The sequence below is a fragment of the Cariama cristata genome, unplaced genomic scaffold, assembly GCF_000690535.1.
Source record: "Cariama cristata isolate BGI_N322 unplaced genomic scaffold, ASM69053v1 scaffold5320, whole genome shotgun sequence".
NCBI classification, from domain to species: domain Eukaryota; kingdom Metazoa; phylum Chordata; class Aves; order Cariamiformes; family Cariamidae; genus Cariama; species Cariama cristata.
In genome coordinates, this window is record NW_009593974.1 from 56,297 (window position 1) to 80,679 (window position 24,383).

At 36.8% G+C, this 24,383-nt stretch overlaps 1 protein-coding gene across 2 annotated transcripts in view; it reads right to left on the reverse strand.

Moving 5' to 3' along the window:
• The window catches only part of ZMYM2 (zinc finger, MYM-type 2), a 68,591-nt gene extending 45,478 nt beyond the window's left edge, over nucleotides 1–23,113 (reverse strand). The window contains exons 1-5 of one of the 2 annotated variants that reach the window (XM_009696166.1): nucleotides 22,622–23,113; nucleotides 22,264–22,357; nucleotides 16,343–16,628; nucleotides 12,632–12,797; nucleotides 11,478–11,765 (exon numbers count right to left, since the gene is read on the reverse strand). In XM_009696166.1, coding sequence (XP_009694468.1) covers nucleotides 11,526–11,765; nucleotides 12,632–12,797; nucleotides 16,343–16,628; nucleotides 22,264–22,357; nucleotides 22,622–23,113 — 1,278 coding nt within the window. In that variant the 3' untranslated portion in view covers nucleotides 11,478–11,525. Of the gene's footprint in view, nucleotides 1–11,477; nucleotides 11,766–12,631; nucleotides 12,798–16,342; nucleotides 16,629–22,263 lie in introns of those variants that run through there. The other variant, XM_009696157.1, reaches the window with a different exon arrangement.
• Nucleotides 23,114–24,383: the final 1,270 nt, after the last annotated feature.

Below are 24,383 nucleotides of genomic sequence, written 5' to 3' on the forward strand. Positions count from 1 at the left end.
TCAAGGACTGAGGGGAGAAGGAAAGGCAATGCCTGTTTCATAGGTGCTTCTGTTCAGAGTAACAGAAGTTTCAGTGGATATCTTTGCTCTTCCTATCTTTAAAGACCTACATTTAAGAATCACCTAAATCCAGTCTTACAGACAGCCAGAGAAGAAACTTAAACATGTATCATCCTCCCTAGATTAAAAACACGTACATAAAAATGTACAGATACACATGCCTCTGCCACAAATTGGGTACAGCACCTTGCAGAGACTAGCAAAATTTCAAAACCCCTCCCAACTTCACAATTTCCATATGCTGCTTTGATGGCACCTTTGCTGTGGATTTCCTCCAAAAAGGAGTATGTGTCAAGATACCAAGCTCCTATCTAGACGAGGGTATTTTATACAGCTCCAGGATCCTTCCTTCCCATCTCACTTCATTTTTTTTTCTGTTTGCCTTTAAAAACATTACCTAGCACCTAATAAGCCTCCTAAATCAGCCACAATATTGACAAAATTCACACTAAGTACCAAGACCAAAAGGCAGCAATTACACTGTTCTAAGAGTTGGAGCTATTCTGCCAATATACAGCTATCCTGCCAACAGACAGTATTCAGCCAATATATTCTGCCAATATACAGCTTTTCTGCCAACAGACAAAAGCAAGGCACAAAGAATACTTCAAGTTATGTTACCAGTGAGAATAAAGGAGGTCACAATTCACACTTGTTCCCAGACTTGACTACTTGGAACAAGCTTAATGGACAACCACCATCAAAAAAATTTGCATGCACAAATAGCCTTGGTACATCTAGAATAAACCAAAATGTAAGACTAGAAGTGCTGATGTAAATAAGCTGACAAACAGCTTAACAAAGAGTGTTCAGAAAACAATGCACAGGGAAGTGAAGCTTTCACAAGTTCTATGTCCAAAAGAAAAATCAAACTGAGGCCATGATGACTTCAAGAGACAGCAAGATAAAAATACAGGTTACAACAAATAAATTTACACTAAGTTGAACAGAGCATAATTGGAAAAGATTTGTTGTGTCAACAGACACGTTTCAATAAAAATCCTTTGAAAGTAGAAACAGCTTTTGCTAACCAGCACCTCAAATATCTCACTATTTAACTGATGTCAAGAAAGGATCATGCACACAAAGTACAGCGTGGCAGCATGCCCATCACTTCTGAATTTCAAACATCCTTATAATACTGGAATTGTTTACTGATTTCACCCCAGATTTTTCAGACTTAAAAGCAACAAGAAGAAAATTTATTAATATCTAGTAATAATCTAGCAAACCTAGATCTATTATCAAGACTACAAAGAACATGAATTTCCAACAAAACATATCAAGGATGTAGAAGATTCTGTGGGTAGAAACAAAAGCATAATAGCAAAGCTCTCACTTTATTCTTGTCACAGCAACTAAGAAGAGTGAGCATTTCTGCCTTAACAGAAGTTTAAACAAGTTGTTACACAAGTGAAGGAGATAGGACACCAGTGAAGAAAAAAAAAAAAAAAATTAAAAAGCCCAAAACTTCTTCAAATTTATTGCTCCCAAAAACCTCATAATCATCATGTCCTTCAAGTTGAACTTTCTTCCTTTATTTTTATTACTCTCGCCAGCACTCCCCAAACTTAAGTTCGAATATTAAAACCATTCAAAACCCAGGGAGTACACCACTAGTATAAAAAAAGATTAAAGCATACCTGAAAGTATTCATCAATCAACATTACACAAGTGTCTCAAACATTTTTTTTTAACAGTCTAACTCAAAGGTTTCCTCCATTGACAACATCAGAGAACTTTGTACTGTACTATGCCATGTGCTTTTAGATAGCCATAATGCAAACCAAGACTCTTCTCTTGTTCTTAAGTGTCAAATTTCCAGATGAGACTCTCTTCTCAAGGTTCTCAGGTAACCTACATTTCTTCTCCCACATTCATCACGTTAGCTTTCATCTTGAAGAACCTGCAGTATTAATTTCATTCTACAGAAAAAGTAACATTTGAGAATCTTTTCCCTAGAAGTACCCTTCTAGCTGGAATAAATAAAATGGAAGAGTCACTAAAACTAAGAACTACAGTAATACATAGGGTCGAAGAGCATTCTTATGAGGTAAGGATTTCTTGTCTGGAAACAAGATAACTTAAGAGGATAATTTCAGAACCAAAAATGGCACAATGTGGGGCACTATGGATCAACTGTTCATTGCCTTTTCTAATATTAACAGCTATGGGAAATCACATGAATAAACAGAAGCAGTTTCAAAACAAATAACAGGAGGTAGTTCTTCACATAACAAACAGCAGATAAGCAGAATTTCTTTCTGAAGAGTGAAAAAACTGCTTGTACATGTTCACAAGGAGACTGGACGAGCACTAATTAGATTCTCTAAAAATAGCATACAGGAACATTGCATGAGATTCAAGAAATGCCCTGACCTCTAGAGAGTCAGAAGCTAAGATAATGCTCAGGAACATGCCTTGTTCTTACTCTTCCCTGCATGCCCACTTACATACACAGCAGGAGTCTCAATCCCTGATCTGAACTACAACAGCTTTTCTCATGTTCTTACTAAAGAACATTTTTTTAAATTCAATATTTTAACCATCCTCAAGGAAAAGTGGGTGTTCAGAAAATAAAGGAAAATGCAAAGCTGTGTCAATGTTGGTATTTCATGGCAGGAGACAAAAGAACGAACTTCACTGGTAGAAAGAAAAACAGAATAAATACCAAAATCTTCATTACTGGCTAAGTAAAGAGGAAACAAACAAAAAAAATACAAAACTTCCTGACTCTCTTATTTTAAAAATCACCGCTTCATTCTTTGTTTCAGAAGTATAGAATCATAGATTCCTGTAGATTGGAAGGGACCTCCAGAGGTCAAGTGCAACCTCCTGCTCAAAGCAGGTCCACAGCTGGTTGCTCAGCTTGTCCAGTCAAGTACGAGCATCTCCAAGGATGAGCATGCCAAAACCTCTCAGGCAGATTTCACCACCCTCATAGAAAAAAAAAAACCCCACACTTTTCTTTCTACCCAAATCAAGTTTGCTCTTGTTTTCAAGTTGCATCTGTTGCCTCTCACCCTTCCACTGTGCAGTCCTTACACTCCTTAGAAGAGTTCAACTTTGTCTCCATACCTTCCCACTGGATAACTAATCCTTCTTTAGCCCTCTCCAAGGTTCAACAAACTAAGGTCTCTCAAGTCTGTCCTCCTATATCATGTGCTCCAGCCCTCTAAACATCTTGATAGCTCTCCACTGAACTTTGCATAAGCATGTCAACACCTTTCATCCTGTGGAATCCAAAACTGGGCACAGTGCTCCAGATGCAGTCTCAGAAGTGCAGAAACATGGGGGGGCGGGGACTCAGACATCACTTCCCTTGACTTGCTGGCTATGCTTTTGCTAATATAGCAATAGGTTGCCCAAAGAGGCTGTGGAGCCTCCATACTTACAGAGATTCAAAACTCTAATGGACACGGTCCTGGATGACCTGCTCCAGATGACCCTGCTTGAGCAGAGGGTGGACAAGATGACCTCCAGATGTCCCTTCCAACCTCAACCTTTCTGTGATACAACCCAGGATGCAGTTGGCCATCTTTGCTGCAAGGGCACACTGCTAACTCCTGTTCAACTTGCTGTCTGCCAGGACACTCAAGTCTTTCTCCAAAGCTGCTTTCTTGGCAGTTACCTTCCATTTCAGATGAAGTATTGGCTTCATCTTGCACTCCCCATGATATTTTGATGTTAGGCAAAAGTGATTATAGACAAAAACCTGCACATTCAAACCAGTCTCAGTTTCAAGTTTCCTTCATTGATGGAATTAGAACCAACCCACAGGAGAAACTGTCACACATTTTCCTTCCATGCGTCACTTCTGGCAAATTCAAATCTACAGTGTCCTACAAAAATATATGCAAGTTTAAGTACTGTAATTTTAAGGAAAATTTGAAGTAAAAACATTGCTATCAAATTAATAAAGAAAACTGTATCAATTAGATTATTAAATACAAAAAAATTAAGTTAATCCAGAAGCAAAATTTATAGAGAATAACAGCACAGTGCCCTCTGAGGGGAAGCTTGATGCAAATTACTCTGACTATACCTCTCCCTCACTATCTCATCTAGGTTCTGCATTGAGATGACCTAATTTTAGTCAGATCTCATTGTGTATTTGTCCTCTTCTAAAGCACAAAGTCTAACGTAAATGCAGAAGCCTGAATATTCTTCTGTTCTTATTATATTTGATTCTAAAATCACTCACTCATTCATGACTTGTTTGTATACCTTATTAGAGACTTAATTCTAGAAATCATGATAGGTATCTCATGATAGATAACTGAGAAAAGACATATTTTAAAATACTTCATGCAATTCAAAAATTCTTACGAGTTACTAGTTCTATATACATTTCAAATCTTCATTCTGTCCACTAGGACAGTGTTGAACTCAAACTGGCAACTACAAAAGTGGTTATCAAGACATAAGACAAAACAGATGAATGGGATATTCCAGAAATACAAGTATTGTTGCAAAAGAAATCCAAATTCCTGGAAATAAGAGAAAATTCACTTGGAGGGTTTCTGAGGAATTTTTATTCTTGCCATTATCAGCAACAATCATTTTAGAAGGAATCTTGATCTTCCTTTACATCTTACTGAAAGGATCATGAAAGTTGAAGTCTAGAGTTCTTCTTACATACATCCTACTAAGAAGAAAGATCAAGCCCCAAAATGGTATCAGACCAATACTGTACTTTTATGGTATTTTAGATGTAAGCCTCATTTGTTTGCAACTGGAACTAATAAAAGTCTCTGTTCCTGAACTTTCTGGCTGCAAGAATATTTCAATAAAGCTACTAGTGCCTTGAATCTAGGCATCTGTGCTACAGACTTTTATTCCTGACTTAAAAAAGCAGTATGATCTGCTTCACGTGCCTTCAGAAGGCTACAGAGCAGGATGAAGAACATGCCTGCAGTGTCAGACAGCATTCTTCCTACAACTTCTCCCATGCAAGGGCCAGTTGATCGAGAACACCAGAATACCAGCTGACTGCTACAACACTGTGTAACAGCCCAAGGATTTGTTCCCAGTTGAATGAAATGCTTTGCAGTTAAACTCTCATGGTCCATGGTAAAACAGATCAGTACATACTCCTCAATCCAGGCAAACTTCTCTCTGGTGGCTTTACAGAGTAACAGCTTCAGGTTAGAAATAAGATAAATTTCAGGAAAGCTTCTAGAAAAGAATATTCTGCAACAGAAACACAGTCAACCTGTGTTCAAATAGAAAGGTAAAGGAGAAAGAAGATTGAAATTTTCTGTAAGTAAAAAAGCAGAGATATTCACTGCATGGAATTCAGTGGATAACAGAGATCCACTAGTAAAGCAATCAAGAAAATAGCAGCTAAACTACTTCAGATTTATTTGAAAGAAGGATGGGCTGGATGGATCCAGAAGCAACACACACGTCTAAGAAAAGAACCAGATGTCAGCAGAATCTGTAACAGCAAAGAAAGAAGAAACCGTATTATTTATTCAGTCTTTTGAAATACCACACCCAAATCATCTCTCCCCCAAGAATAACAACTCCTCCCTGCTCCAACAAAAGAGATTAAGATTAGTAACACCTCAAAATCATTTGCCCAGCTTTTAAGAGCAAAAGCTGAAGTAATTGCTCTCATGGCCCTTGACCACCAAGTGATTTGTGTTTACATCCCATCAGCTGAACTCTGCAAACAGCCAAATCAGTAACTTGTCCACTAGATCTTCTTTGGCATCTCCAACTGCCTCTTTTTGCCAGTTGTGTTCCCGCTCTGAAGGCACCTGCCTTCAAGAATACCAGAGCTGAAAACTCCTGCCTCAAAAAGCAAGTCACTTTTACATTAACTGAATGTTTCAGCTGTTTCTGTTTTGCCTGTTCTCCCTTTCCCCTCAACCTTGTCCAATTACTCCAGGTACAGCACTGCACAGATGTGGTTATATCCATCCTAACTCCGATATCTAGTCATACCACCTCCTCGCTTCCTCTTCCTAAGAATCTCCTGTGCTCCCACACAGATCACACCTCACACTTTGACTCCTGTAAGTACCTTTCTTCAGAACTACAAAGCTGTTCTAACATCTCTGATGTACCTATCTCACTTTATCTTCTACAATATCGACAAAATAACATCCTGAACACTTACTATGAATGTTATTCAGGTGCCTAAGGAAGCTGATGATACAGGTTTTACTGAAAAGCAGCAAATTTTATAGTTGAAAATAGACATTTGAAGCAGAAATGGTAAAACAAATGGTTCCAGAAAACAGGACTAAATAAAAGGTAGAAGAAAAGGCAGAAGAACAGGATAGTTTCTAGAAGGGCTTGATTTGCATTAGAGACACAAGAAACTGGAGGCATAAATACCAAGAGGCCTCAAAAAAAAACCCCACACCACTAAGCAGGAAGAACAGGGAGTTGATTATTTCTTGGCTAATAAAGACTTCTGTTATTTAACCATGGTAGATAGGGTAAAAAGCATCTAGCTATCTCCATTTGTAGAAGTATCAAACATCAGTATTATCAGAGATTACTTAATACCAAACTAGGTATTACCTGAAGTGAGACAGAAGTGGTTTACCATATGAGGAAGAGACTCCACTATTAAACCACAGTTTGAACCGGCTGAAACCATAGAACTTCTCTTTTCATGTGACCAAAAATTAAAAAAAAAAAAAAACATATTGTAAAGTCAGCATTTCTAACATTTCAACATAAAGGGGCTGATTAACTCTCACAATTACTGGTTTTGTCAACACTATTAACTCTCAAAACAGACACTTGGAATGAGAGTTTACAAGGCAGTAACAATGGCAGGAAGCACCAGATTTTGTAGTTAACTGTACTATCAAAATAAAGAGAAGTACAGACCTGTCTTAACAGCAAAGAAACACAGAAAAAGAACTGACACTGCATGGGACAAGACGAAGTTGAAAACCCTAGATGCTTCCACTGAAATGCTACGTGACAAGACATTCTATCATAGCATTCAGTGAGATTTAAACCAGTAGATAACACCACATTTTGTGAGACTAAATACGAACCCTACATAAGCAATAAGTCATAAGTTGCAGAACTGACACACATATTATTGTACACAGTGAAGGTTCCTAAAGCCCTGCACACAGATGAAGCAGATGAACCGAGTTTTAAGAGAGTTTCACAAAAGCAGTTGTTTGGCAAGGAGCAGAATTTGAAACCGGGAAGCACAACTGCCTAGGCTGGTTCTTCTATTCTTGCTTGTAAGTGAATAGCTTACAGGGATGGCATAGCCTGGTTAGTCGTGAAGCAATCTTCATCTAATCAAGGAAGTCAATCAAATGTACTTTTATTCAGTACTGAAGGAAAATTTTCACTAGGTGAAAAGACACTGCAAGCATCCTCTCCAACTAGGAAAATACTCATTTGGTTTGCATTCACCCGGTACTCACTTAATTCCAGAGCTTTTAAGAAACCTATGAAGAAATAGCCAGAGCTCCTTCCCCCCTTTTTTGACAGCACACGAAGACCATCACTTTTCAGAAGCACCCAAAGCAAGCGAATCCCAGGTCATATTCTAACAAGAATTTCAATTATGGAAACAAAGCAGATAAAGTAAAGGAACATTTTAAATGAGCAAAGCATTAAATGCTTTCGTGGCAGAATCAAGAGCACTGGAGACTGATCAGGCCAGGAAGCAATGCAGTTAAAGACTGTTTTTAAAAGCAGACACAGACTCAGTTTTATCTTAGTTGAACAGCTGAAAATTAAAAGGTATTGTTGGTTGTAGAAGCCAAGTCACAGAATTCACCTGTTCCTTAGAACAAGGCTGTCAAGCCTGTACCCAAATCCAGCAAACCAGGATACAAGCAACATTGCAACTGCCTTGAAAGGAAGTCAACTAATTTTGAAGAGTCAGAAAATATGCAAGAATATCAGAAACAGAAACACTGAAACAACATATGTATGTGGTTTTGGTTAATATGTCTTCATGGCAGGCATATTTGGGGTCTGTTTCAATTTGTTGCATAGACACTAATTTTTAAACAAATCACTACAGTTATTTTTCAAATAGGTAAGTTCTCACTTTCGTTATATGAAATGCCTACTCAAAGAAATATAATATTTCAGTGTTTGCACAATTACACAATTTAGTCACCTCCTTGTCAGATATGATCTCATTCTCTTCTAGGGTTGCTTTTTGTTTCATTTGTTTTGTTTAGCATCATTCTTTAAGTCCTCTTGCCCCACTACATGCAAAGAGTCTGAACCTCAGTGCAACAGGTAAAGAATTTACAATTTAGTAGTAGTAGTCTTCTTCAGGTTTAAAAAAAAATAACCACTTCCAATAAGGATTTTGTTTTGACATTTTATCAAAAATTGTCACAGTGATTTCATTTTTGGAGGAAGGATTTTATCATTGCTTTCTCTTTTTTAAAAAGCTTGACTCGCAGTTAGCCATCTTCACAAATAGCTGTTGTGCCATTAGGATGCACATGCTCTTGCATATAACCACAGCGAGCATTACTTAGGCTATGTCTACTTAATTTTATTATTTTTTTAAAAATTCTTACGCAATTTATTAATCTATTTGTTTTTCATAGCTGTAATACGAAAGAAATCTAAGCTCTGTAATTGCTTCAGTTTTAGGTAAGAAAGAACAGCCATCACCTCTCAGAAAAGCAAAACACAGGATGTAGTATTCAAGATTCTTTGTGTCTCAGTTTTAAAGCAGGTTCTGAAACTGGTACATAGAAAACCAAGTGCATCCATCGCCTTGAAAGGTGACTTACACACCTTAGAAAAAAACCTGCACCCCATCCCAGGAGTAACACTGTTCCTTACTCCCACCAACAGTTTAAAGCAGAGGAAAGAAACTCTTTGTAGCTGAGGGATTATTCGCACTCAGTGGTCATTCTGAGAGCCGCAATAATTTTTATTACCCACAATTTTAATTTTTTCATTCCAAGAAGAAAAAATTTCCATGATAAGTTACTGAGAATTAATTGTTCAAATCAGTGTTATATTTATTCAAAAAAATAGGGATGAATATATAGATAGGTACAAGTAATAAGAATCAGTTTTTGTTTATTACTACTACAAATGTATAGCTTATTGATAGGTGTATGACATTTACAATAGAAACTGCTTAACACAAAGCTCATACCAGTAAGACCTATGTATTTTACAACTGTTGGTAAAAAAACATTTGCTAAAACTGTTACGTGACACACAATAATGAGTTGTACAACACAATGCTGTAATCAAATGATACATCAACTTTTCCTATATTATTGATTCCATTAAGTTTATTTCAGTATGTAATAGTGACTCCCTCATATTCTCTCCTTCACCAGTTCTCCTTGAAAAGCAAGATTTAATAAAAAATTTCAGGAAAACATTGTTAAGACTGAACAAAGCAACCTATTATTTACCAACTGTGGCCCAATGAGTTGTCAGTGACATTTTCCAAAATCTGAATTCCTTTTTTAAAAACCAGAATTCCTTGAAAACTTTCAGTTCAAAAAACCTTAATGCAAATGGAAGTTCAAACCTAAATAAATCCTGCTAGACAACTAAATATTCTCAAATAATCCTGTCCTGAACAACTCTGACACCTACAACATACACTAAAAAACTCCTAATTTTATAGTTTGAGTTTCTCTTAATATCAAAAATACCCCAGAACCCCCACACTCCAGGAACATTTGAAACCTACTAGTTAAGAATTACACTTAATCATAACTCCAAACCAGATGCACATGAGCACTCGAATTAAGCTTCTCACTGCCTATTACAGTTCCCCAGTAGCAAATATTTCCACAAAAGAATTAAGAACTTGCTTGAATAAAGTGTGCTGTCAGAACTGAATGCACCAAAACCATGTGTCTCAATTTTAAAAGGTTATCTTAAGGTTCCTCACAATAATGCACAATACCTGTCACTACTTGTGAAGATTCCTGGTACCGCCAACTGCTCCTCCTCCCCAAATCAAACCAGAACATACAACTTGCTACCCATATCCTTCTCATTCTCAAATACACATCTAAATACAAAATACAACAATATCTGAACAAACAAAGTACAGTCTGTAATGAGAGTTAAGTACAGATTTAGCATTCGACCTCTCAAAATTCCACGTTCATTTCATAATTCCATGTGCAGTGCATGTTACACTGGTTGTGTGGGAATGTTTCAAGTTCAAAGTTAATCTCATGCCTTTTTGTTTCTTCGAGAGACAGTATTCAACGTTTCTTCAAGTCTTTCCATGGCTTCTGGGCATGCCTATGCTTTTAGTATCTTGGAAACCTATCCTGTCCCTTTTGGTACAGCTGTGACAAAAGAACAACGCTTATGTTACGTTTTCAGTTACGCTGTTTACATATGCACCCTTCCAGATCTGCTGTTTGCACATTGCACGTACACAAGAACAGCCATCTCCAAAAGCATCAAAACTGAATATCCAAAGAGAAGATACAAACATATATGATGCAACATTAAAGAAGCTGAAGTCATTCAGCACTGCACTCCCCTTTTCCCTTGGATTACTGGTTTCTTACCAATGGAAAGAGATGAAGAAAGCAATGTGCAGCACTGGGGCCACTCACATATTCAAGCATGAACTTCAAGATCAAATAAAGAAATTTCTTGCTAGTAAAATAGTACTTTCATAACACTATCCCTATAAACTCAGAGCAGAAAGTACCAAGCAAAAAAACCCAAAGAAAAAGAAAAAGCCCCAAATTGCATATCCTCCCCCAAAATATTTAGTATTTCAAGAGTTACCCTATTATACGATAAATGCTGTGATTAACATTTAAACCTTCCCGCCAGCATTAGCAACAGTTCAGAGCTAAGCTGGTTCTGTCATTTGTCAAAGACACCAGCATCAGATTTCTTGATTTGGAATTATTTTTAACCGCAACAAGTATTACTAGCTTAGCAGTCTTAAGAATAAATAAAAAAACAAACCAAGTGAAGAAAATGAAAGCACAAAATTTAACACATGGAAGGGTAAAAGTAACAATAAATTCTGAAATCCTATGCTATACAGTGAAGGAGATTAGACATAGTACAGGTACACAGCCAACACGTAATCAGTAAGAGCATTCTCACAGCAGTGTCCAATCTGTATGCTCTGCACATTTTTTAATGTTTCGGTTGCATACAAGTGAGCTTTTACATCTAAAAAAGAACATCACTTAAGGACCAGTAAGCCTGTGTGTTGGGCTTGCTATTAATATACTCGGAAGTGATACATCCATTAGGAAGAAATAGAAATTGTTAACAGAAAGTTTAATTTCAATTATATTTTCATTACTAACAAATAGGTATTGCTATAACAGCAACATCAAAAAAAGCCAGTAGTAAAAGGTCCATTCTGGCTGATTTGCCCTCACTGGCATTAATTTCATTTATAGAAGTCTTTGTTACTTAAGACTTCTAATGAGAAGTAAAACCACGTTCTGAATAACAGGGTAAATTTAAGGAATATTAATGTTTATTTAATTTATAGGTAAAGAAGTAATTACCTGCTTATATTCACCAACGCAGTTCTGACAGCAGAATCTTTTCTGCTGACCATCAACAGTAAGAATATTGTTTCCAGCTCCTTTACTGGGCAAATACTCCCCACAATGCTCACAGCAATTCATGATTAAACCATTTGCCATCCTGTATCTATTGAAGCAATGGTCACTGCACAGCTTATGAGTCATATTTTTAAAGCTAACTTCGTGACGAATCTAAAAAATAAAAATAAAAAAGTATTCCATCACCATACAAGCACAAAGTTGTCTGAAACTACTAGACAAGCCAAAGGTCTTACTTTCAAGTACAATAACTAAAACCAGATTATACTAGCTGACTATAGGAGAACAGAGATGCTTGAAATGCCCATGAAACATAGAACAGAAATTGGTGTTTTTGTTGTCTCCAATGTTCTAGAAAAAAATCTTGGACCCATTTGGTCTTGTAGCCTAGAAGCAAAGATCACAGGGAAGGATGTAATAACTGCATATTAGAGCAGAAGGTCAATTTATGCAATTTTATAAAACACTCAATTTGTAGGCTAACACCACAGCATATAACGACTGGCCAAACATGTATGCTGTGTAAAGTAGAAGCCTCAACTGTGGTGGGCCCAGTAATGGCATCAAGAGTAAATTAATACATTAATGAGAATTTAAAATTATGTATATTCTACATATCTCTAAAAACATTTGCATAATCTTTCAAAACATACAGTAAAAAAAGTAAACAATACAGTAAATCTTGACTTTTTTCAACAGCAACTCTTCTATGTGGGAGATCCAGGTTATAATTACAAGATTCTACACCTAATAAAATTGTTGACAGTAGATACAAGATATCAGCAAAATCACTTCAAATTTCTGAAACAAAAATCAAATATCAGCATCTTCGAATTCTTTCTTCCTTCAGTTGCTCTTTATGAATATTAAGCCTGCATATCTTAATATCTCACTGCATATGAAAATATTGAATCAGATTTTAAATTTCCTTATTTTCAGCTCTCTTATTTCAGAATGTAAGTTATTAATATTGTCTTTATTGAGAAAGATAAGAGAAAAAAAAAAACAATCAACCAGACCTCGGTTAGTTTACCACAGATAGTGCATCTTGATTTATTCAAAACTCCTTTCGAGGGATTCTGTTTATCTTCATAGAAGGATAAACATGATGTACTGCAAAACTCCTGGAAAGACTCACTTGAATCAACTTGAGCAACAATGGTACCTTTCATTGTTGTTATATCTCTGAAAGACAAAAAAACCCTCTAGTCTGCTTGTGTATAAATACATATATACATTTAAACAACATCACTTTCCATCTTATAAGATTCATTTTTCCTTTTAACGCTTACACTTCAAACACTATAATATTTTTACAACTACTGTAAGTACTGCAAGTACAAGGTCTTTCCTGTGTAAAAACCTGTTTTTTTTTGTTTGGATTGGGATTATTTTCTTCCTGTTACATTATTTTAGAACTAAGTGACATTAATGCCCCATTAGGTACCAGTTGTGGCAAACTCAGTCTTATACAAAAAATTAACACAGCAGATTTGAACTAGCCCTTTTGTATCTTTACATAAAAGCTGTACCTAAGTTTCAGATGAAAAATTTGAATTTATAGTAAAAGCAAGAAATGGTCTTTATTTGTATATAGCTCCACCATTTCCAGTATTAACCTCAGGACAGGATGAGAGGAAGAGAGAAGGTTGTCTTCTCATACTTATAAATACAACCAAAAAACTTAAAACTCTAACACAAACTTGCCTAGAAGTTTTGTAATTTAAAATTTTTTAAAAAGTTAATTCCATCATTACTATAAACTTCCAAATCACCTGAAGAGTTCATGCAGTTGCCTACAAAAGTGCACCAATTTAATGCATTAAACCAGACAAGCAACAATCAATAAAATTAATTTAAAACAGAACAAACCTTCTAGACAAATTGACTTACACCGGTTTTCACTGAAGTTAATTCTAGACTTCCTAGATCTTCAATTGTGTGCTGCACACACTGCAGACTTAGCAAAGTCACTTACAGCATGCTTCTCACTGCACCTTTGTAATCAGGTCTCCCAAACTTCTACGGTCATTTCTAATGTAGTTTCACTCTTAATCCCAAACTACCACATACCATAAATTAGAAGCAGTAAGGGGAAGAAATAAAAGCCTCCCCCTTTGCCTTCTAAGCAAAAACACCTATTATTGACATACAGAAAATGTTATTGGGCAGAATAAATAAAAAATTGGCTGGGCCCATCTGGATCTCTATTGACATCGCAATGGATCATCAGCTGGAAAAGACATGCCCCAGACTCATACCTAGTGGAAAACTTTGGAGAAATGCTGTATACTTCCCTAGACAGACTCCCTTGAAAACAAACTTGTACTGCCCGCCCCTGGATATTAACGCTTGCAAGCTTGCCTTCTTCCATCCAAGGGAAGTCAGCAGATTTTGGCTTACCCTTTGGCAAGCTAGCAAGGATTTGTGTTGGGGAGCACTATCACTTCTGTTCTGCAAAACAAAGCCAGAGTTCCCGCCCTGAGGAGCTTACAGTTTCTAGCTGGATTCCATCAGGACTTATAAATACTATTAACTTGTATCAAAGCATATATTGACTTCTATCAAGGGAAACAAATGTGAAGTCAAAAAGTAACACAAGTCAAAAATTATAAACACTAATAAGAATGCCAGATATTTTCTATACTTTCCCTCTTATAATAATTACTGTGCAAGTTATATAGCTACAAAGGTTCAGAAGAGTGCTAGAAAAGTGGTTTACAATAAAATGTGTAAGAATCCTGACTTTTCAGATGGGGTTATACTTTTTTTTTTTTAGTTATTGTAGGCTTCACTTTTTACATGTAAAGTAATCTACATACTTCAAAATAAATCTGAGCATTACCTCTGAAAGTCTGATCTACATCAACTATTACCATCCATCCAACCTACATTCAAGACCTGGATTTTGCTAGAGTTCCCTTATCCTTTCACTGAACTGCCATCTGACAGTATTATGTCTGCTTTAGTAAGAAAAGAACACAGAAACAAGCACAGAGCAAAAAGCACCTGGTTTGCTACCACCAGGCAGAAAAAAAAATGGCAATAAAGCAAATACAGGTTGGATAAGATTTGGCTTTACAATGAAGCCATGCTACAGAGGAACAATTTCATGCCTATACTGCTTTCTATTTAACGGTGATTGACTAAGCAACTGTGTACTAGTGGAAGAGCAAAGACCAACATCACCTCAAAAACTGTCAAGGGTGACTTCACTGAGGTTCTCTAGAAACCAAATACAGTAAACATACTATTATAACTAACCCCAGAAGCTAGAAATGAGGTATTTTCCTCGTCATTCAAAAATAAAGCCTTTTCACTTAGGGCAGTTTTGTACATAGCCTCTTACAGTACACACAGAAGTATCTCTGAAGTTGCAACGGAGCACAAATTTAGCCATGAGTTTTCAAGATTTCAGTCAGAAATAAAAAGATTAGTCTAAACTTGATCTTTATATATAATACAGCTAGCTGAATACAGTAGTCACCAGATTACTTCTAAAAAAAAAATAGCGTATGAACACATACAAGCCAATAGAAAGAGTACAGAGTGCTTTTAACTAGCTCTGTAGAGGTGAGGGTTGAGAGAATTTGAGCTTTTACATGTATTTTAGAAAAGCTAAAATATGTTCAATCTGCTAAGTTTTCAGTGCTCCAAGCTATCAATACACAGGATATCAATACTTTCTATAGTTTCTTTTTACTGCATCTCAGGGCAGGGGGTGGGGAAGAAGAGAGACTCAGAGCAGTAGCCTACGTAGCATACAAGCCACTACTCCACCACACTGCATACTGAAGTAAAACTTTTTCACTAATTTAAATTTGTGATTGAGCAAAGACCACCCTCTCCAAAACATACAATAATGAAGGCGGTCTTTACCGCAAGCCTTCTTTAGTTCAGCAAGAATTCATCATTTAACCAGTGTCACTGCAGGGTATACTGGATTGAGACTTTACAGGAAAAAGTCTAAGTACCTCAGTAATTAGTACACTGAAAGAAAAAGATAGTACAGCTATTTTGTAAACCTAACACTACAACAGTACAATTATGGAAGACTTCTCTTCAGCAATTTTAAGTTTGGGAAATAATGAAAAATTACAAGTCAAACCTAACCAATAATTTAGAATAAGCCACTTCTAGGTACGTTTGTCTCTCCCTTTGTACTGCCCACTTAAGGTACCTTCAGCTTCAAAAGTTGCCATATTTGCCCCTAACTATGAGGAAAGTCTAAGGCTTCTCCTCTCCCCACACTGCCAACAATGGAAGAGCTCCCAAATTTCTTCCACCTTCTTGCAAGTATCAGTTTCTCCTTCTTTTGAAGCCTCTTGATCTTGTATCTTCACTATCAAAATGAATGCTTTCTATACAACACAAGGTCCACTGCTTTTCCATAAAGGACTTTAGATATAAAGAACATATATTGTCATGGGCTACAACTTGGACACCTCGTCTTTAAAAAAAAAAATATTTAAAAATCAGTAATTTTTAGTGTACTGGTTTTCATAGAAACAATCTGCCATACTCCAAATTCAAAAGCTGGTAGAATTTCTATTTTGTTATAGCAGACACAGCAAATTCAACATTTCCAAACAACATTAAGTGACACTATATAAAGTATTTGTATAGTCAGATTTTATATCGTTAATGGAGTAATTCTCATACATGCACGAGAATCTTAAGTATTACTGGATTTAGCTGCTAATATGAAACAAAATTAAAAAATCCCTTACTTTCTGCACATAACACAAAGTTTCTTTGGAGTGGGTTTGTGTGAGAACGATGAGAGGCAGGCAGTAGAACAAAAAAGGTGAGCTGATCCTTTTCGCTGATACGCAGTCTGTCCCTTTTGTAAAGGCTTTTTGCAGTTTGCACATGTGACTTTAACCTGTTTGGAAGGCGGCTGCTGGGTAGAAGGCTGGAAAATCTGTTTAGGAAGGGATGCTACGGGTGACAAGGAATCCACACCTGGTTGCTTCTGATTTCTAGGGAAGGAAGCTGACTGGGATATCCAAGAATCTTCAAGACAAAAAAAAACAAAAACACAAAACACAAACAAACATATATAAAAGTGAACAGATATGTACATATGTATTAGAATAATGTTCACAGATAGATGATCATTAAGTCATTGTTCTGTTGGAACTGAGAATAAAGAGAAGAAAGATGGTATTTTACAAATTCAGGTTTAAAGTAAAATGCTGCTTCACAGTACCAATCTCCATTGTTACAAAGCTTCAGAACATGAACAAATTTCAGGATGGTCCCATCCTACGTCTAGTGACAAGTTTTGCAGATCTCAATTCACTTGCCCTGGGTTTGCAAACTGGCAATTTTATCTTCAAACAAAACTGCAACTACCAACTGCAAATACAAAAAAAAAAAATATATAAAGACAGACCAACAGATAACATGGAATTTCTAAACTAAGATTTGAGATATAAACTCTGCAAATTTATAAGAACATGAAATCTTAGATTTTCATTATTTTGTTCTAAAGCTTTAACAAGCATCAAGTGTATGGCCTCAGTGATAAACCCTAGAACTGGGGTTCCCCATACTAGTTTCCTAGTCCAGCCTGCAGTCAGAGAACTACACTGCAGTTAGACAGAAGCACAGTGGCTCCACATCTGGGATCTGCATCTATGTCACTGATTCCTCTAAGACTTCCTGGTCTTCTCAATAACCTTCTCAATGCAAAGAATACCACTTCATGTGCAAACTGGCAAAGTCACGAGAGTTCCAAGTCTTCCTCAGTAGAAATCAATGAACCTAGGAAACAATATTTCATTAAGTTCTGGCAGTACACAAATCCATGTCCCTGTGTTCCAGATAATAGTCTCCCAACTGTATTTTTGGACAACATACTACTAAGGAAAAAAGTCATCTTTGCCCCATCTTCTGTAGCATAACATGCTACAGAGTAACATCTGTAACAAGAACTTAAAAATTTTTCTCTGACAGAAATATATCTAACAAAGATCACATACTTCTGTTAAATTACAAACTTGGTATCTTGGTTTTGAGCAGAATATACAGTTCCGGAGGAAAAAAAAAATCCCCCAATAAAATGTAATTTCTAGGTTTTTCTCTGGAATTTAAGCTTTCATTTTAAGTAATTATCCTCAGAATTTAGGAATGTTGAGCTTCTGAAGAATGCCAAGAATGATACATTACTTAAGCATGAATTAAAACCTGAATAGGAAGTGCTTTCCATTATAAAAAACATTTACACACATTTTCAACAGCATGTGTCACCTAACCCAAGTACTGTCACAACACTTGGGACTTACCTTTCAAGCTTTTTATTCCCAGCATCTACAACAGTACTTCACTGTTACTTACTGAATAGTAAACACTTGCATAAATATTACTGTATTAGGTAGTACTTATGCTACTACTTTTAAGTAAAGAATAAACACAGCATTTACTGTGACTAAATAAAAATACTAAAGCCTTGAATGTCTTACTGCAGTAACTTAGTGTACTCCTGGAGTATTATTACAACTAGTATTAACAAGCAAATATAAGAAAGATGATTTGAAATTCTGGAACTTCAGGTAACAAAAACCTTAACCTACAGACTTCAGCAACCGCCCATACTTTATTCTTAAGGGACATAATCTTGGTCCAAAACTGATTAAATAAAAGGCACCCTTTCATCATATTATTTTCTGAAGTCCTCTCTATCCCCAAGAGGGTTTTATCAACAACATATTCTGCTGCATAGTTTTAAAATTAATTTTAGGGACAAAGTTCCAAGAACTCTTGCTACTGCAACAAACAATGTACACATTCCTTAGCAAGTAGAAGATCATCTTCTGGCGTGACTTTGCAGTCACAAATCCTTACACTCTGCCAATGAGTCATTAATAACTATTAATAACTTATTTTTGCAAGGGCATGTAGTGGTAGGACAAGGGACAATGGTTTTAAATTGAAAGAGGGTAGATTAGCTTGGACATAGGGAATAATTTTTTTAGGATGAAGATGGCAAGACACTGGAACAGGTTGCCCAGAGAAGCTGTGGATTCCCCCTCCCTGGAAGTGTTCAAGGCCAGGTTGGATGGCGCTTCGAGCAACCTAGTCTGGTGGACGGTGTCCCTGCCCATGGCAGGGGGGTTGGAACTAGGTGAGCTTTAAAGCTCTTTTCCAAACGAAACCATTCTATCAAATGTACTCCAAATGCTTACGGGGGACACTAGGTTCTAAATTAATGAATTGGACAGAATTTCCTCTGTTATGCACCTACTGCTTCCCATACAGTGGAGGCACCTAGCCAAGGGGAATAGACTAACAGTGATCCAGAAGAAATCTTCCAAACCACATATAGAATTATAGAATCATTTACGTTGGAAAAGACCTTTAAGTTCATCGAGTCCAACCATAAACCTAACAGGGCCAAGTCCACCACTAAACCACGTCCCTAAGCACCATGTCTACATGCCTTTTAAACACCTCCAGGGATGGTGACTCCACCACTTCCCTGGGCAGCCTCTTCCAGTGCTTGACCAAACATTCAGTGAAAACACAACAACCCTTTCAGTGAAAAAATTTTTCTTAATATCCAATCAAAACCTCCCCTGCCACAACTTGAGGCCATTTCCTCTTGTCCTATCACCGGTTACTTGGGAGAAGAGACCAACACCCAACTCACCACAACCTCCTTTCAGGCAGTTGAAAGTGATGAGGTCTCCCCTCAGCCTCCTCTTCTCCAGGCTAACCCCCCCCAGCTCCCTCAGCCGCTCCCCATCAGACTTGTGCTCCAGACCCTTCACCACCTTCGTTGCCCTTCTCTGGACTCGCTCCAGCACCTCAAGGGCTTTCTTGTAGTGAGGGGCCCAAAACTAAACACAGCACTCGAGGTGCAGCCTCACCAGTGCCGAGTACAGGGGTACAATCACTGCTGTTGTTCTCCTGGCCACACTATTTCTGATACAAATACATGCAATGTATTTGCCAGAGCCTCACTATCAACAATTCTGATCTACTATTTCTCTAACAACATGTAGATGTCACATGTCCGAATTCCTTTGTCACTAAGGAAAAAACAGAAGTTATCAGGAAACAATACAGGTATGCATCTTCAAGGCTTCAAACCCCCTATATAGGAAGCAAACATGAATAACAGGTCTTGCCAAGATGCAAGCTAGAATGTCTTTAGGTAACGGACTAATTCTGAGATTTGCAAACCTGCTCTGTAAATTGGTATATTAAGTGCTTAGCAAAGTTTTGACATTCAACAAATGCTAACCAGCAAATCCTTAGACAGTTGTGGTATCTGGAACAAAAGTTTGCTATCCAACATCCTATTTCTGAACTACAAGCAGTGTTTTTCAATCCATGATCTTCAAATTACATAAATCAAAGCATTTTTATCATTTTTATCAGGCTTAAATTAACAAAGCAGGAGTCTCCATGTCTATTGGAAATATTTCAGAAATCTGGAAATCAGAACAGACGGAACACCACTGATCCAGAAAAGATTAATATATCCTTAGCAATCTTAGACTGGAATTCTGTAGAACATATTAAACGTATTTACAATTAAATGCTTCCTGTCATATTCTCAAAGTTTCTAACAAGCAGGGTCAACTTCAACTGACAAGATCTTCTAGAAGAAAAGGAGGCAACTTCCAGGGAAAAAGAAAAAAATGGAAACTTATATCTTAAAAACCTTTCCTTTACATCTTTGCAAGTACAAAAACCTGTAAATGATCTGCACCTACCGTGCTTCAGGCTTTTTCTTGTGTAAAAGCCATTTCCACTATAGCTGTCTTCCCTCCTTCCTCCTCTTGTTTCTTCTTTCGTTCTTAGTCATTTTTCTAATTCCTCGTTTGGCATTTTTCTCCTTCCCTTTTACCTGCGGCAGCCCCTTGTGCTTCCTTTTGAACCTACTGCTCTTTATTTTTCACATACAAAGATCACAGCTGTAATAAAATCCTGAATCTGTACACCTTGATACATCTCTCTTATCCACTTGTAAACTTAGTTTTTCCTCCCTTCTGAGCAAGTCTTTTTCATCAAGTCCCTAAGAGGCCTCTCAGCCACTACTCCTATCTCTCTGAACTCAATCTATTTCAATACTGCTATGGTCTTGGCCTATCAGACTTCATACTGGCAAAATTCTGGTGTGTCTCTGTTAATCACACCAAAAATAAAAGTTCAGTAGTTTAAGGGAAAGCACATGCTGATTTTCCTACGATGCAACTTCCTCAAGAAAACCAAAGACACTACTTGAAGGTAACAAATGCTTTAAGTTCCTACCTACTTGACCATCTGTGATAACACAATAATCATACCCCATGTCTAAGGGATCAACTAGCACTAGTGGGAATGTTGGTTTTAAAAGTTTTGGAACTGAATTTCTAAACTATTCAGTGAGACATCAGACTATAAAAACTTCCCAGCTTTCAACTTCTAAGTCACATTCTGAAATCAGTTTAAAGATTAACACAAAACCCCCACAACCTAACATCCAACTTAAAGCTTAGCTCCATGCTGTCATTTCCACAATACAATATGAAAGGTATTAATACTTGTGCAAAAATACATTTGGTAATACATGACCAAATTGAAGAACTGTGCTATTTAAGTATTTGTTGAAAAACAGGTTAGAAAAATATCCATGTGTTTTAATCAGCATATGAGCAAGCTAAGAAATCGTGCATTAACAAGGGTCTACTACACCTAGACAGTAACTGTTTTAAATTTTCCTTTTAAAATGACCCTAACTAGTCTGAAGGTAAACCTGTAGTAAAAGTGGCAATTTGGCTTTTTTCCCCAACTCTAGCCTAACAGGGCAGCAGAGTACCAGTATATGTTGGAACTTGGAAGGTTTTAAACTGCTTATGTGAAAGCTTAAATTCTGTAGAACAGTAATTCGAGAAGACCATTCATGGCTGCTCTATTTAGCTTTTAGCAGCACCTGTTTCCTTGCTAAATCAGGAGGCAATATACTGCTATTTACACAGAGATAAAGAATAAAACCAGCCCATTCAAACTAATTAATATTGTGTGATATAAATATGTATTATCACAAGCAACTAAACAGCAATTATAAAGTGTGCATAACTTACTGCAGGAATATGCGAATCCACAAGTAACTTAGACCCTGTTTTGTTAAGCATCATAAATACCTAGAATTGCTCAGTATGCAATGAATTATGACAGCAAGCTACTTAAAATTTATGATCAGACTTTAAAATTCAGGTTTTCTACTTGTTAAATTATATTCAGATGGCAAGACAACAGATCAGTAAAATAAATAACTTTGATGAATTATACTAGTCATAGAACTCCACAAAAAGGTACAAAAGTTACATAGATACACTAACCTTTATTTGTGTCAATTAAAGGTGTACACTTAAGTCATAAAGCAAACTTTGCATTAGATACAAATATTTGTGTCTCAAAACATCTGAAGGTATCACTAACTGCTAAGCTGGGATAGTTCACCTACCTAACACACTATGTCATTGAGCATATTTTATTCCAGAGTCACAGATAAGGTTGTGATGGGGATGAAGGGAATCAAGATCTTCCATATGAATTAAGCTAAAAAACCAAGCAGCACCACTGCCAAGAATATCACAAACATACATTCTATTATCTATTTTCAGCTTTTAAGGAAATGCTCAGAATTGCAACTTACCAGGATTATGGTGAGTCACAGATTCTCCATTTTGAAATACATCTCCAGCCACGTTCATTCTACCAGGATTGAAAGGTCCTACACCAGTCTTGGTCTGTGAAGTCAAAGATGGGGTGTATGTTTGCATATTAACACCAAAATTACTTGACTGCAGTCCGTTAGATACATCTCCCAAGCTGGCATTCTGCAGTGATGTTACATGTGTAATCATTAAGTTCATGTCACGCCCTTCAGCATTTTCTAAATGACAATCACTCACAGAGCTCATAGCACCTGTTTCTAATGTAGTAACATTAGCAATCTGAATTTCAGAGTCTGGTTCTGTGGTTATACCACTATTACCTATTCCTGAATTTACCTTACTTCTTGAAAAACTGGAAGCTGAGAATTCCATATCGTTGGTTCTACTTTTACACTCTGGAAGTCTTCGTTCATTAAAACTGGAAGCATTCTTCTCTTGCCCTTGATTTGTTTCAATGTCCTCCTCATCATCAATAATAATAGTTTCACTTATACTCCCCTTTTGAGAATTTAAGTCTTTTGGAGGAGGAAGCATTTTGCAATCATTCCCTTGAAGTTCTTCATTTTTTGATGATGTAAATGCAGTGTTCCTTTGATCTGCTATCAGCGATGCAGAATTCTGCGGAGGTTGTACAGGTTCAATAAAAACTACATCATCGTCATCTTCTATAGGTGAGTTTTGGAATTTATTAGGTCTAGAAACTAAAGAACTTGGTGGACCTCCAAATGTATTTCCTACATTTGCAAGACCTGCTGCCATGGTGGTATTCCCTAGCAGACCAGGAGTATGTTCAGACAGTTCTAATCCTCCCAGAGGACTCGTGTCCATTCCAGATCTGCTGTTTAAAAAAAAAAAAAAAAAAAAAGAAAAAACACGTCCAACTTCGAGTAAGATATAACTTTCCAATAACAGCTCTTAAAAGTAACTACAGAATTATTTGTTCCAGCTTTTACTTTGTTTTCCTCCTGAGATCATGTAAAGCAAAACCAAAGCTTCTCTATGCTCTTCTTTGAATGTCTTAACATTCATTTACTTTCTAATCCTATACTAGCAAATAAATACTGCCATCACCAACATTTCCCACACAACAGCTACACATCATTATGTTTAGCAATACATACATACACAGGTAATAGAATTTTGATGGTATTTATTACATGATCCTGATTTCTCAGCCTCTTTCCCACCCACATATGCACACAATGATTCTGTAACACCGCTTTTGTTAGACTGCAAAGTAAGATCAAAACTTAGACATGCAGAAAGAAAATTTGAATTCTTATTAAATTTCATTCCTATTGGAAATGTTACAGAATTTCAGGATCAATACATTTATACAATAAAATACCGAAGCACATATGCAAGTGCCTAGCAAAAAAAAATAAAAACCAACATCAGTTTGCATATTAACAACTTTGAAATTCGACTGATTTTTCCCCCAATCCCATGTTGCCAAAGCTCCTTAGGTGGCCTCAACATAACTGGAACACAGAAGTAAGCAAAAGAGATACGGAACTGCTGCACGAGTAGAACAGATGTATTACTGAGCAGCAGAAGGTGCACAGCAACCTCTCATTTCTAGCTACTACCAGAGGCAGCTCATTTGAGGTCCTGACTTGCTACCTCATGTTCCACTGCAACTTTCAACAACTTTATCTCTTTTCTACTTAACAGCAAGCGATGCTTCTTCAGGCTCCTTCCCAACAGCTACTTTGCCTGGGGGTTTCCGTTTGCTTTTAGCAATTGTTCAGTTTAGGGCATCTGTTATTTTTAATTGCCAATTCTACCACGAATTTAAAAAAATTTTAAAAGGCAACCTGGATATACAATTTCTGTATCTGTAATTCCAAACTGCTATATAGTCGGTACTAAAGGACCTCAGATCTCTCTAAAAAACATCTGTACTAAAAACCAGCACGTTAAATTATCTCGATACACACAACAAGAAAAATAAAGACATAATTACACGATAAATTGAGTATGCCTTGAAGTATACACTAATGTGTGACATCACTGAGCTTTTGTGAAAGGCTAGAGTAGCCTTCTGTGCTTTTTTATGAATCCTTTATAAAGGGAGGTAAATAGAGGAAGTAGAAAT